Source organism: Eretmochelys imbricata, chromosome 1 (genome assembly GCF_965152235.1).
Source record: "Eretmochelys imbricata isolate rEreImb1 chromosome 1, rEreImb1.hap1, whole genome shotgun sequence".
NCBI classification, from domain to species: Eukaryota; Metazoa; Chordata; order Testudines; family Cheloniidae; genus Eretmochelys; species Eretmochelys imbricata.
This window is the reverse complement of record NC_135572.1, coordinates 198554338-198569715: the sequence shown is the minus strand read 5'-3', so window position 1 is coordinate 198569715 and position 15378 is coordinate 198554338. Positions and strand designations below refer to the sequence as shown.

The window sequence follows — 15378 nt, the reverse complement described above, 5'->3', positions numbered from 1 at the left end:
GTAATTAGATCCACCAAGCCAGCAACAAAAGAGCTTCTGCAATACCTTACTGGTTACCCAGAAGCCAAATACGCAGCTCCCTTAAAGCAACCCAGCCCTGGGCTCCCACCCAGACAGCCAAGTCAACTATGATGAGGATTATTGAAAATCTTTTTCATCATACATAAAGTTCTACCAATCCCAAGGGATCAGACACATTACCCAACTGGTCAGTGAATATTTCAGATCTTACCCAAATACATGCTTACAGCCAAAACTAAGATTTATAAAAAAAGAAGAAAGAGTATTGTGGTTAAAAGATCATTATACGTACAGATATGAATAGAGTTCTTATGTCAGTTTCATAGTAGAGATGGTGAGCTGCTGAGTTGCAAAAAGTTCTTTTCAGAATCATTTTTTCAGGTTATAGTCCAAATAGGCAGTCCATATATAGAGTTTGTTCAAATTCTTCCATGAGAATTAGCAGGCTAATCCAGACTGGAGCTGGAGACTTCAGCATTCCAACTCAGGTTTCCCCTGACCAAGTTTAAGAAGATCTCACGTACAGGATCGGGGCCCTAGAGTTCTTTTATAGATCTCTGGCAGGCTCTGATAGCCTTTTGACAGTATAATAACACAGCAGGCGTTCCTTGAATGAAGAGTAGGTAATGCACATCAATTGCTTTGAACTAAAAATCCCTATTTCCTATGTATACACAAGTAAACTAGTAGTATTAATTAACATAAGGCAATTATCCATTCAAACTATCAAGGCATTCCATTATGGCACAGACAATTTAAACTGAAGACAATGTGAGTAATATTATTTCCTGCAATATCTTACATCTTCGATCTTAAGGTTAACTGAACCATCCATAAGCATAATATAATTAAAACACAAAAGGGAGTTAGCATCCACAAGATAATCTGGTTACATGGTTAACATCTAACGAGAGATAGGTAAACACATACAGTTAAGTATTTACCTCTTATTCTCTACAATACAGGTTTGCATTTCAAAGTTCTAGTTTATCTAACATGGCTTTGTTAGCTATTTGTGAGGAATGGTCCTAATTACTATTTTATATATTTTTCTAATAAAGGTTGAATTTGGGTCATTTAGCCTGCTAGTTGCTCAACCCTTTCTGGCTGAGTGTCACAAAAAGACATTGCCTCACCCACTTTGTCTCTGTAATTGTCCCTTTAAGGCAGTGGTTTTCAACCTTTTGTCATTTGTGGACCCCTACAAATTTTGAATGGAGGTGCAGACCCCTTTGAAAATCTTAAACAGTTTGCAGACCCCCAGGAGTCCATGGAGCACAGGTTGAAAACCACTGCTTTAAGTCACAAGTCTAAAGTTATAATCACCTCCTTTATAGCTTTATATTTTGTGTTCTTGAAAATTGCTCTACATAATGAGAGTATTTAATCTGAATGTATTTTGTTCCCTGTACAGCTAATTTCTGTGCAGATAGTACTTACAAAGTCAAGGAAGAAATATTTACTTTTACAAGAATTGTAGTAGACAGATATGGCTATTCTGCAGAAAAATGTGAAAACTTCACTGCAAACGGTAGGTGTTTCTTTCCTCTCTCCACCCCCCTCTCCCTCCCCCCAAAGGTGAATTTATGGCTGGTGAAAGATGTCAGCTTATCAGACCAGGAAATGGAAGTCCTCTCTTTAAACCCTGAACAGATACAGCCCTCCCCACACTGCATTGCCACTGTGTTTTGATGCTGATCCCTATGAAGGTGAAGAGGTAATTTAGTCTCCATATGTCAGTGTAAATAAATATAATTTACTCTTTATGTCTTTGGTCTCCAAGATGGCCAGCAAAAATGCTAGTCCTGAATGGTGAGTTTTGTGAGTGGGATACCTGGCCACTTGGAACTGGACTGAGATCACTAACTCATATCACATAAGCCACTGAACAGTTATTAGGTGGTAATTAAGTCAGCTACTACTGTGCAGAGAATTAATTTAATTGCACCATATGACATAGAAAAAGGTTTCAGGAAAAGTTATTTAAATATCATCCATTTATTCTGATTGGATTGTGGGTATTTTGTAAGTAGAAAACAGGAGTAGGAAAGAGGTTTTTAATGGGGCCAGTTGAATATTATATAACACAGTAAGTTTACACTACTTACAATGTCTGATGATGTGTAGGACATCTTTTTGTTCAGTAATATTTATATTGTTACAGCCTCCGCTATATTTCTTCTGGTAACCTGTGACAAATTTTCAAACCTATTGTGGGGGAAAAAATTACCTACTTAAGGGGTATGATTCTACAATCCTTACTTATGTGACTAATCTTTCCCTTATTTACATGAATAAACCCAATGACATCCATAGCACTACTTGTCCGAATAAGCGTTACTTATATGAGTGAGAGTTACTGGAAACAATTTTAAAAATCTTCAGGGTTAACGGGGACCTGCAAAGAATGCTGACATCATATGACTGTGAAGGGACTTTTTTTTTTTTTTTTTTTAAATTAAAGCTGGTACTCCAAAAGCAAGCCGGAAGTGCTCCAAAATAAAAGGAAAACCTGAACTAGGCGATGTGAAGTTTGTGAATTGCAGTATGACCCTGAATACCCTAATGGATCAGGTAATCCTATTGTTTAATATGCCGTTTAATATGCCATTGCTACAACTACAGTGAAGGGGGGCTATAATGACCTTCATGGTCTGAGTTTGGGATGTGGATTCCAAATGCGGAGTTGGTTGAAACAAGAAACAATGGGCTAAAATCACCAGTACATTCTGGCTGCTTTGCTCTTCCCTAGCCCAGTGAGTATTTGCCCACTTTTTAAGAACTAAACTTTTCATTACTGTAAAATGGTATGTCACAGATTTATAAAGATAGGTTCATTAGAAAATAGAATAAATAACAGATTTGTCTTCATCAATAAAACTGATATAAAATATAATGAAGCTTTCAACCTGTTTCAAGCCATCAGATATGATTCCATATTACAGTACAGCTGCATATACAGAAACTAAATAAAGGTGGGATTTTCAAAAGCACTCACTTTTGGCCTGCGACTTCCCATTTGAATTGAGTGGGAGCAGAGTTCAATGCTGAACACTCTTGAAAACTCCACCCTAAAATAATTTGGGAGAAAAGAGAGGAGACTTAAGTTTACACATTGTCCCCTAGGTTCTCTCTGAAGTGGATATTCCAAAGTATAGGGTTTTTTTGCTAATTATTTTAAAACCCATGAGCCTGCAAACTTTTATGCCTTCTTAGAGTATAGCTGTGCAGATTTATGAAGTTGCAAGGTTCTAGAACCCATTCCAATATGGAAAGAAAGTCAGTTTTCCTGTCTCCTACTAGGTTTTTGTTCTTGTTGTTGTTTTTAACTTTCTGATTTGCTCGGATGAAGTTTGGCACTTCCAAACCAAAATGTACACCACCTCCTTCCCCTAACCTTCACCCTTTCTACCATGTGACTTGCTTTTTAGGAGTATTAGTGATTACTCGACAAATTGTAAAATAATTAGTCTGATAATTGTTCTGATTCAGATCAGCAGAAGCATTGACTCAGATATGACAATTTGATGCTCATCGTAATTTATAGTTAGGTATACACAGAGGTGGGATTTTCAAATGTGCGTAAGGGTTTTGAGCACCCAAATTTCACTGAAAGACAATGGGCGTTGGGTGGCTAACTCCATTAAGCACCTTTGAAAATCCCATTCAGGGTGACTACTTTTTAAAAAAATCCATGAATATTTGTTCATTTAAAATTTAATGTTTTACTTTGGCTCTTCATGCCCTTATGTTTATTTTCTGGGAATATTTGCAAATTTACTGATAGGAACGTTCATGGAAACTATTGTAAGTATACCAGTATATTAGAGAATATTCCTGTAAAATAACTATTGAACTTGCAAACATGAGTATTCAAACAGGAAATCTGATTGTGAGAATTATTCCAGTCCAATGAGGGTACAGAAACATGTATGATCTATGTGTCCAATAAGAACTAAGCATCATAGATGAAATTTTAAATTTTGAATCTTTGCAACAAACTTGTCGCAAACAAGCTAGAGACTAAAAACTTTTCCAAAAGTTTTAACAGTTTTGATTAACAGTTTTGATTAGTGAATAATTATGATTTGTTTCTGGACAATATGAAAAGGGAAATAGAGGCAACATTTGTTGACCAAATGATTTGCAGCAATTTTTTCATCCAGCTCTCATCAGACAATTTGGATTGTAATTAACAACCACACCTGGAATAGTACATTCAGTTTTGGTCTCTACATTGTTCTAAAGATACTGTACTGACATATGGGAAGGATTGTGGAGAAGTCAATAAAAATGGTCAAGGGGATGGATTAAGACTTTAGAAAGGATTAAGACATACAAGACACATAAGCAATGGAATTCAGCATAGTTGCACCTTTGCACATCTCTGCAGAATCAGGACCAAAATGTTTGTGGTTCAGCTAAGTGATGACTAAGCATAGCAGCATACATGTCTTTGAAGGGCTGGCATAAACATCAAGGATGGAATAGTCTCTCAAAGGAAGTGGTGGAAACTCTGTCACTTGAGATTTTAAACTACACTGGACCAAAACTAGAAAGTGTATTGTAGGAAACAGTTATGCATTGGCTACCAGGTTCCTTCTATGATTCTATGAAAACTCCTGATAATTTTATTTCTAGTAAATGCAGTTGAAAACTATACTTCTGTATTCACCATTAATGTGCACATGAAGAGCTTTTCAAGGAACTATGTAAGTGGACTATCCTGCTGTGCTTAAATATATTAAAAATTACAGTTACATTTAAGTGGGAAATAGTAGTTTTCACCCTATGAACAAGTGGAATTTTGTGTCCAGGGAGTAAGATTAGTGTTGTCTTTGTTAATCAGCTTGCAGCTATGAAACTTGCTGAGATTGTTACTGGACTAGCAATAATGACTGTTACATCTTTGCTGTGTGGAAATCCCTATGCCCTTGAAACTACTGCAGATATATGCAAACCAGGAAAGGAGATACACAGAGAAACCACATCTAGAATATTGTGTTCAGTTCCTGGGCAGCACAGGGTATGTCTACACTACGGAATAAGGTCGAATTTATAGAAGTCGGGTTTTTAGAAATCAGTTTTATATATTCGAGTGTGTGTGTCCCCACAGAAAATGCTCTAAGTGCATTAAGTGCATTGACTCGGCGGAGTGCTTCCACAGTACCGAGGCTAGAGTCGACTTCCGGAGCGTTGCACTGTGGATAGCTATCCCACAATTCCCGCAGTCTCCACTGCCCATTGGAATTCTGGGTTGAGATCCCAATGTCTGATGGGGCTAAAACATTGTCGCGGATGGTTCTGGGTAAATATCGTCAGGCCCCCGTTCCCTCCCTCCCTCCGTGAAAGCAAGGGCAGACAATCGTTTTGCGCCTTTTTTCCTGAGTTACCTGTGCAGACGCCATACCACGGCAAGCATGGAGCCCGCTCAGCTAACCGTCACCGTATGTCTCCTGGGTGCTGGCAGACGCGGTACGGCATTGCTACACAGTAGCAGCAACCCATTGCCTTCTGGCAGCAGACAGTGCAGTACGACTGGTAGCCGTTCTCGTTGTGTCCGAGGTGTTCCTGGCCACGTCAGCTGGGAGCGCCTGGGCAGACATGGGCGCAGGGACTAAATTTGGAGTGACTTGACCCGGTCATTCTCTTTAGTCCTGCAGTCAGTCCTATTGAACAGTCTTATGGTGAGCAGGCAGGTGATACGGATTGCTAGCAGTCGTACTGTACCATCTTCTGCCGGGCAGGCAAGAGATGAGGATGGCTAGCAGTCGTATTGCACCATCTTCTGCTGGGCAGACAAGAGATGAGGATGGCTAGCAGTCGTATTGCACCGTCTGCTGCCAGCCAAAGATGTAAAAGATAGATGGAGTGGATCAAAAGAAGAAATAGACCAGATTTGTTTTGTACTCATTTGCCTCCTCCCCTGTCTAGGGGACTCATTCCTCTAGGTCACACTGCAGTCGCTCACAGAGAAGGTGCAGTGAGGTAAATCTAGCCATGTATCAATCAGAGGCCAGGCTAACCTCCTTGTTCCAATAAGAACAATAACTTAGGTGCACCATTTCTTATTGGAACCCTCCGTGAAGTCCTGCCTGAAATACTCCTTGATGTAAAGCCACCCCCTTTGTTGATTTTAGCTCCCTGAAGCCAACCCTGTAAGCCATGTCATCAGTCGCCCCTCCCTCCGTCAGAGCAACTGCAGACAATCGTTCCGCGCCTTTTTTCTGTGCGGACGCCATACCAAGGCAACCAAGGCTCAGCTCACTTTGGCAATTAGGAGTACATTAAACACCACACACGTTATCCAGCAGTATATGCAGCACCGGAACCTGGCAAAGCGATACCGGGCGAGGAGGCGACGTCAGCGCGGTCACGTGAGTGATCAGGACATGGACACAGATTTCTCTGAAAGCATGGGCCCTGCCAATGCATGCATCATGGTGCTAATGGGCAGGTTCATGCTGTGGAATGCCGATTCTGGGCTCTGGAAACAAGCACAGACTGGTGGGACCGCATAGTGTTGCAGGTCTGGGACGATTCCCAGTGACTGCAAAACTTTCGCATGCGTAAGGGCACTTTCATGGAACTTTGTGACTTGCTTTCCCCTGCCCTGAGGCGCATGAATACCAAGATGAGAGCAGCCCTCACAGTTGAGAAGCGAGTGGCGATAGCCCTGTGGAAGCTTGCAACACCAGACAGCTACCGGTCAGTTGGGAATCAATTTGGAGTGGGCAAATCTACTGTGGGGGCTGCTGTGATGCAAGTAGCCCACGCAATCAAAGATCTGCTGATATCAAGGGTAGTGACCCTAGGAAATGTGCAGGTCATAGTGGATGGCTTTGCTGCAATGGGATTCCCTAACTGTGGTGGGGCCATAGACGGAACCCATATCCCTATCTTGGCACCGGAGCACCAAGCCGGCGAGTACATAAACCGCAAGGGGTACTTTTCAATAGTGCTGCAAGCTCTGGTGGATCACAAGGGACGTTTCACCAACATCAACGTGGGATGGCCGGCAAAGGTACATGACGCTCGCATCTTCAGGAACTCTGGTCTGTTTCAAAAGCTGCAGGAAGGGACTTTATTCCCAGACCAGAAAATAACTGTTGGGGATGTTGAAATGCCTATATGTATCCTTGGGGACCCAGCCTACCCCTTAATGCCATGGCTCATGAAGCCGTACACAGGCAGCCTGGACAGTAGTCAGGAGCTGTTCAACTACAGGCTGAGCAAGTGCAGAATGGTGGTAGAATGTGCATTTGGACGTTTAAAGGCACGCTGGCGCAGTTTACTGACTTGCTTAGACCTCAGCGAAACCAATATTCCCACTGTTATTACTGCTTGCTGTGTGCTCCACAATATCTGTGAGAGTAAGGGGGAGACGTTTATGGCGGGGTGGGAGGTTGAGGCAAATCGCCTGGCTGCTGGTTACGTGCAGCCAGACACCAGGGCGGTTAGAAGAGCACAGGAGAGCGCGATACGCATCAGAGAAGCTTTGAAAACCAGTTTCATGACTGACCAGGCTACGGTGTGAAAGTTCTGTTTGTTTCTCCTTGATGAAACCCCCCACCCCTTGGTTCACTCTACTTCCCTATAAGCTAACCACCCTCCCCTCCTCCCTTCAATCACCGCTTGCAGAGGCAATAAAGTCATTGTTGCTTCACATTCATGCATTCTTTATTCATTCATCACACAAATAGGGGGATGACTATCAAGGTAGCCCAGGAGGGATGGTGGAGGAGGGAAGGAAAATGCCACACAGCACTTTAAAAGTTTACAACTTTAAAATTTATTGAATGCCAGCCTTCTTTTTTTGGGCAATCCTCTGTGGCGGAGTGGCTGGTTGGCTGGTAGCCCCCCCCACCGCATTCTTGGGCGTCTGGGTGTGGAGGCTATGGAACTTGAGGAGGAGGGCGGTTGGTTACACAGGGGCTGTAGTGGCAGTCTGTGCTCCAGCTGCCTTTGCAGCAGCTCAACCATACACTGGAGCATACTGGTTTGGCCCTCCAGCAGCCTCAGCATTGAATCCTGCCTCCTCTCATCACGCTGCCGCCACATTTGAGCTTCAGCCCTCTCTTCAGCCCGCCACTTACTCTCTTCAGCCCGCCACTTACCCTCTTCAGCCCGCCACCTCTCCTCCCAGTCATTTTGTGCTTTCCTGCACTCTGACATTATTTGCCTCCACGCATTCGTCTGTGCTCTGTCAGTGTGGGAGGACAGCATGAGCTCGGAGAACATTTCATCTCGAGTACGTTTTTTTTTTCTTTCTAAGCTTCACTAGCCTCTGGGAAGGAGAAGATCCTGTGATCATTGAAACACATGCAGCTGTTGGAGAAAAAAAAAGGGACAGCGGTATTTAAAAAGACACATTTTATAAAACAGTGGCTACAGTCTTTCAGGGTAACCTTTGCTGTTAACATTACATACATAGCACATGTGCTTTCGTTACAAGGTCGCATTTTGCCTCCCCCCACCACGTGGCTACCCCCTCAACCTTCCCCCCTCCCTGTGGCTAACAGCGGGGAACATTTCTGTTTAGACACAGGCAAACAGCCCAGCAGGAATGGGCTCCTCTGAGTGTCCCCTTAAGAAAAGCACTCTATTTCAACCAGGTGACCATGAATTATATCTCACTCTCCTGAGGATAACACAGAGAGATAAAGAACAGATGTTGTTTGAACTCCAGCAAACATACACTGCAATGCTTTGTTGTACAATGATTCCCGAGTACGTGTTACTGGCCTGGAGTGGTAAAGTGTCCTACCATGAAGGACGCAATAAGGCTGCCCTCCCCAGAAACCTTTTGCAAAGGCTTTGGGAGTACATCCAGGAGAGCCGCGAATGCCAGGGCAAAGTAATCCTTTCACATGCTTGCTTTTAAACCATGTATAGTATTTTAAAAGGTACACTCACCGGAGGTCCCTTCTCCGCCTGCTGGGTCCAGGAGGCAGCCTTGGGTGGGTTTGGGGGGTACTGGCTCCAGGTCCAGGGTGAGAAACAGTTCCTGGCTGTCGGGAAAACCGGTTTCTCCGCTTGCTTGCTGTGAGCTATCTACAACCTCATCATCATCATCATCTTCTTCGTCCCCAAAACCTGCTTCCATATTGCCTCCATCTCCATTGAAGGAGTCAAACAACACGGCTGGGGTAGTGGTGGCTGAACCCCCTAAAATGGCATGCAGCTCATCATAGAAGCGGCATGTTTGGGGCTCTGACCCGGAGCGGCCGTTTGCCTCTCTGGTTTTCTGGTAGGCTTGCCTCAGCTCCTTCAGTTTCACACGGCACTGCTTCTGGTCCCTGTTATGGTCTCTGTCCTTCATGCCCTGGGAGATTTTGACAAAGGTTTTGGCATTTCGAAAACTGGAACGGAGTTCTGATAGCACGGATTCCTCTCCCCATACAGCGATCAGATCCCGTACCTCCCGTTGGGTCCATGCTGGAGCTCTTTTGCGATTCTGGGACTCCATCATGGTCACCTATGCTGATGAGCTCTGCATGGTCACCTGCAGCTTGCCACGCTGGCCAAACAGGAAATGAGATTCAAAAGTTCGCGGTTCTTTTCCTGTCTACCTGGCCAGTGCATCTGAGTTGAGAGTGCTGTCCAGAGCGGTCACAATGGAGCACTCTGGGATAGCTCCCGGAGGCCAATACCATTGAATTGTGTCCACAGTACCCCAAATTCGAGCCGGCAAGGCCGATTTAAGCGCTAATCCACTTGTCAGGGGTGGAGTAAGGAAATCGATTTTAAGAGCCCTTTAAGTCAAAATAAAGGGCTTCATCGTGTGGACGGGTGCAGAGTTAAATCGATTTAATGCTGCTAAATTCGACCTAAAGCTCTAGTGTAGACCAGGGCTCAGTAGCAGGTGGTAGAGAACAAACTGGAGGGGATTTAAAGAACAGAAACAGAACATATCAAGGGGCTGGAGGAACCAATTTATGTTGAAAAATTAAAATCTAATACTAATGTACAGCACAGCCAAATCTGATGTAGAATGGATATTATAAATGCTTACATGTATTTGAAGGGTGTAAACACCAAGGAAGAAAATGACTTGTTCAGGCTGGTCACATCAGGAGTAATGGGATGAATATAGGCAGAATATCAGGATAGTTACCAAATGGTAAGGTCAGATTGTACAATATTTTTCCAAAGGAAGTAGTGAAAGTCACTTGAGCCTCTGAAAGCTAGTGGATATAGCACTGGGGAACATAACGTAAGGAGCAAACACCCACTGGCCTAGGGATGGACTACATTTCCTATTAGGACTCTTTCACATCTTACTCCTTGTTTCAGTTTAGGTTATAGTTTCTTCTGTAAAAGTTCTTGTTTAAAAACATACATTTTTAGGTTTTTTGACTGAAATGTGTTTGGTTTTCAGCTTTTCAATTTTTTGATGGAAAAGTTAAAAAAAATGTCTGTGGAAAGCTGATACTTTCTGTGAAAAATTTCTGTTTTCTCAACCCAATTTTCCATCAAACCTAAATTTTGATGGTAAATTTTTGATCAGCCCTTATATAAGTTACATTAAAAAAATGATGTTAAAAGAACATTAAGCTTGCAAAATCAAGCACACATAAATTAGGAAATGCCAGGATTAATCACAGTTGCATGTGAAAACCTAATTCAGTCCCATTGTTGTATGTGCATTATGATACAGTCTTTAATTATATGATCACATACTATTTTTCCACATGACCCCTGCATCATTCATTGCACAGGATGGACCTGCTCTGGGGATGAATCAGGGTTATACAGTGAAGGAGACTGTTGTCAATGGGTACATCTACACTTCAAAAACAAACAAACAAACATGGCAGCACATGTCACAGCCTTGGTCAATTGACTTGGGATTAGTCTAGGGGCTAAAAATTAGACATTTGGGCTAGGGTTGCAACCCTGGCTTTCGGACTCTCCTGTCTGAGCCCAAATGTCTACAGTGCTATGTTTAGCCCTGTAGTGCGAGCTCTGCAAGCATGAGTCAGTTGACCCAAGTTCTGAGATTTGCTGCCATGGGATTTTTTTTGCTGTGTAGATGTACCCTATAAGATCTCTGCCTCAATTATGGTAGAAGTTGGAAAGTGCATAGTGTGACAAAGTTCCTCCTCTACTTTGGTGGGTCTTGCGCTTATTGGTGGATTTGCTCTCCTTGGAGCTTCACGGCAGCCCTCAGTCTGGCTGTTTTTGTGAACCCACAGTCCAGGTCAACTCCTCCTGTGTCTGACTTGGAGTCAGGAGGTTTGGGGGGAACCCGGGCCTGCCCTCTACTCCGGGTTCCAGCCCAGGGCCCTGTGGAATGCAGCTGTCTAGAGTGCCTCCTGGAACAGCTGTGCAACAGCTACATCTCCCTGGGCTACTTCCCCATGGCCTCCTCCCAACACCTTCTTTATCCTCACCATAGGACCTTCCTCCTGGTGTCTGATAATGCTTGTACTTCTCAGTCCTCCAACAGTCCGCGTTCTCACTCTCAGCTCCTAGTGCCTCTTGCTTCCAGCTCCTTACATGCGCACCACAAACTGAAGTGAGCTCCTTTTTAAAACCCAGGTGCCCTGATTAGCCTGCCTTAATTGATTCTAGCTGCTTCTTGATTGGCTGCAGGTGTTCCAATCAGCCTGTCTGTCTTAATTGTCTCCAGAGGTTCCTGATTGTTCCGGAACCTTTCCTGTTACCTTACCCAGGGAAAAGGGACCTACTTAACTGGGGGCTAATATATCTGCCTTCTATTAGTCTCCTGGAGCCATCTGGCCTGACCCTGTCACAGTAGTGAATGAGGGTGTGGACTGCAGGAACAGAAATGATGTTCTCATAGGTAAATACTGTCTTAAAGAATTGGATTCTATCCTCGCCTCTGCCACAGAGTTCCTATGTGACGCTGGGCAAGTCACTGAAACCAGACTTTTCACAGGAGATCCCGAGTTGTGTGTTCCTCTTTTTCTGTTGCCCAGCTTGAGACCGTGGGGTCTGATTTGCAGAAGTGCTGAGCACCCAGAGCTGCAAATTAAAGTCAATGGGATCTGTGCTTTGAACATATAAAGAAACAGCCCTTCTTTTAGAGGTGTTGTACTCTTTTTGCTTTATAGTGTTTTCCCCTTTTTTCTTTTCCTACTCACTACTTCCCTATCTCAACTCCAGTTTAAAACAAAATAAAACAAAACAAAAAAGCTACAATCCATGTAACTAGCAAAGATGTGCCAATTCTTCATCATGTTTATTTGCTCCCAGGTACTGTCACCAACTCTACCCTTGTTCTGTTTGCATCTTTAGATCGTGAGCCTATCAGGGCAGGGTTTGTCTCTCTTTTTCTGAACAGTGTCAGACTGGGGCCTCAGGGAGCTACCATAATATAAATTTTTACTACTAGTAATAATAGATATCAAAGGCTCTGTACTTGTGTTTTCAGTTTAAATTGTTGCCCACAATATTTTTTTTTTAATTTTTGAAGTTATACTGCCACATAGTGAATTTTAAAGACAACTCAGCATTTTTCAGTTACAAATGATGATGGAAAATTTGGGAAAGCTATATCTGCAGTGATCAGGAATTACCACCTTTTAAAGGCCCATAACCCAGACTGTTTCTCCTGTACTCTCAATGGTAAGTACTCTGAAAAAATCAGGTCATAGGAGTCTCAAGTTGGGAACCCCAAATTGGTGGATATTTCTGACCGTAATCTTTGTGTTTCAGTACCCCATCTGTAACATAGGGATAATCTGAAAATAAACTAAGGATTTGGAAGCACACAGATATAATAGTGATAGGTGCCATGAGAAATTAATACTATATCCAGGGCAGGGTTTAAATAGTGTGCAGTAAATAAGGCATACAGGCACATGAATCCAATTATCTAGGTCAGCATTCAGCTGTCATAACCATGAGATCATCCTCTTTTCCGTCAGTCTCCTGCCTCCTTCACTACACCCTTTCCAACTTCTGCAACAAATGAAGCAGGGGTCCTGCAGACAACAACCTCCTTTACTACATAAGCCTGACTCACCCCGCAGAGAAGGTCCAGCCCCTGAATGAGGCAGGGGTCCTGTGCCAAAAATAGTATGTGATCATGTAATTAAAGACTGTATCACAATGGTATCTATCACAAACAGTACACGGGGGTGGGGGGTAAATTAAGGTTGCATGGGCAATGTTAATTCTGACATTTCCTATTTGAGTGCTTAATTTTGCAACCTCAATAATGTTCATGTTTGTATGTAACATGCACATAATACACTCTATATCTCAGAGCTTCACTCAAGTGTTATCATTTAAAGATTTATCAGTCATACTAGAACTACTTAGAGAAGGACTAAGCTACTCTAGTATGGTGTTTCCTTTATTCTTCTGGTGGCTTCCTAAAGTTGTTTCAAATCTAATTCTGTTTATGTAGCACACATTGTGAGTGGAAGGGGCTACAGAAGTCCATGGATTCAGAATCTCAGGGTAGGTCTACAATGATAAAAGACTCGCAAGTTCTCAGAACCTGGGCTCCAGCCCAGCCCAAGCCCAAACACCTACTGTGTAATTTTACAGCTCCACAGCCCAATGCCCCCTCCCCTCCCCCGCAAGCCCAAGTCAGCTGACCCAGGCCAGCCTTGGGTCTTTTATTGCAGTATAAACATACCTTTAGTCATCTAGACAAGATCTTATTGTGTTTCTATGAGTGGGAGAAGTGACTGTGTACAGTGGGCCAAATTCTCTGCTTGCTGATGTAAGCTGGCACAGAGCTATTGAGTTAATAGGAGCTGTGTCAGTTTATAGAGCAAATAATTTGGCTGTGAACCTGCTATTCTTTTATTTCATTAGAGAATGGGTATAAAAATGGCCACTGTTTTCCCTCATATTTTCTTTGTGTGATGTACCATTTTTCTAACAGTTACTCAGTCACGTCGACTTAGAGACCATTGCCAGTAATACCCAGATCCTTACTTCTGTGCCGGAGAAACTGACCACCGAGAACATCTCTCGTGCTGCTAATATTGCAGAGCAGATTCTGAAAAATGATTCTAAGGTGAGAATCACCAAGACTAAAAAAGTATTTTGTTTTATGGCTTAATAGGATATAGTAGGATGTTTGGGACACTTTTCCTAGCCCCACGGAAAATCAGTCTTTTTGGTTTCACTTAATAAAAAACAACAACAAAACCCAAGTATCTAATCTAGTTGCGATACATTGAGCTATTAAACAGTGGATCTGAGTTCAGATCTCAAGCATCTTAGTGGAATGTCCCTATCTCAGTTTCTGGGATAACATGGTGGATTCATCTCTATCAATCACTTTAAATTTTGTGCATTTGAAATTCAAATATTGGCATCAACTGAACCTGATGTCCTACATTAACCTTTTTTTTTTGCCTATCTACATTCGAATAATGTGAGGTGCCTATGCATCCGTTGGCTCAAAGCCTTTTTTCCCTACTAATAGCTCATTTTTATTTAACATTTTTATTTAACAGGTTTATTACGGTAGTCCCTAAAGGCCAACCAAGAGTGGGGCCCCATTGTGCTAGGCACTTCATAAACAGAGTAGTAAATGGTCCCTGTCCTGAAGAGATTACACTCTAAATAGACTGGATAGACACAACACACAAGGTGGGGGAAAGGGTATAACACATAAGCAAAATGCCTCTAAATGTTATAAGAACAAGGAGAACTTGTGGCACCTTAGAGACTAACAAATTTATTTGGGCATAAGCTTTCGTGGGTTAAAACCCACTTCATAGATGCATGCAGTGGAAAATACAGTAGGAAGATATATATACAGAGAACATGAAAAAATGGGGGTTATCGTACCAACTCTAACGAGACTAATCAATTAAGGTGGGCTATTATCAGCAGGAGGAAAAAAAACTTTTGTAGTGATAATCAGGATGGCCCATTTCAACCAGTTGACAAGAAGGTGTGAGTAACAGTAATGCCCCTCTGCCATGTACATTGGCCAAACCGGACAGTCTCTACGCAAAAGAATGAATGGACACAAATCAGACGTCAAGAATTATAACATTCAAAAACCAGTCAGAGAACACTTCAACCTCCCTGGACACTCAGTTACAGACCTAAAAGTCGCAATTCTTCAACAAAAAAACTTCAAAAACAGACTCCAACGAGAAACTGCGGACCTGAAATTAATTTGCAAACTGGACACCATTAAATTAGGCTTGAATAATGACTGGGAGTGGATGGGTGACTACACAAAATAAAAACTATTTCCCCATGCTAATTTTTCCCCTACTGTTACTCACACCTTCTTGTCAACTGTTTGAAATGGGCCATCCTGATTATCACTACAAAAGATTTTTTTCTCCTGCTGATAATAGCCCACCTTAATTGATTAGTCTCGTTAGAGTTGGTACGACAACCCCCATT

General features: G+C 42.6%; 1 protein-coding gene across 1 annotated transcript in view; it reads left to right on the top strand.

Moving 5' to 3' along the window:
* The window catches only part of ADGRG7 (adhesion G protein-coupled receptor G7), a 62567-nt gene that overhangs the window by 23778 nt on the left and 23411 nt on the right, over positions 1-15378 (top strand). The window contains exons 2-5 of the mRNA XM_077817548.1: positions 1436-1552; positions 2486-2595; positions 4871-5047; positions 13889-14023. Of these exons, the coding sequence (XP_077673674.1) occupies positions 1436-1552; positions 2486-2595; positions 4871-5047; positions 13889-14023 (539 nt within the window). The remainder of the gene's footprint in view (positions 1-1435; positions 1553-2485; positions 2596-4870; positions 5048-13888; positions 14024-15378) is intronic.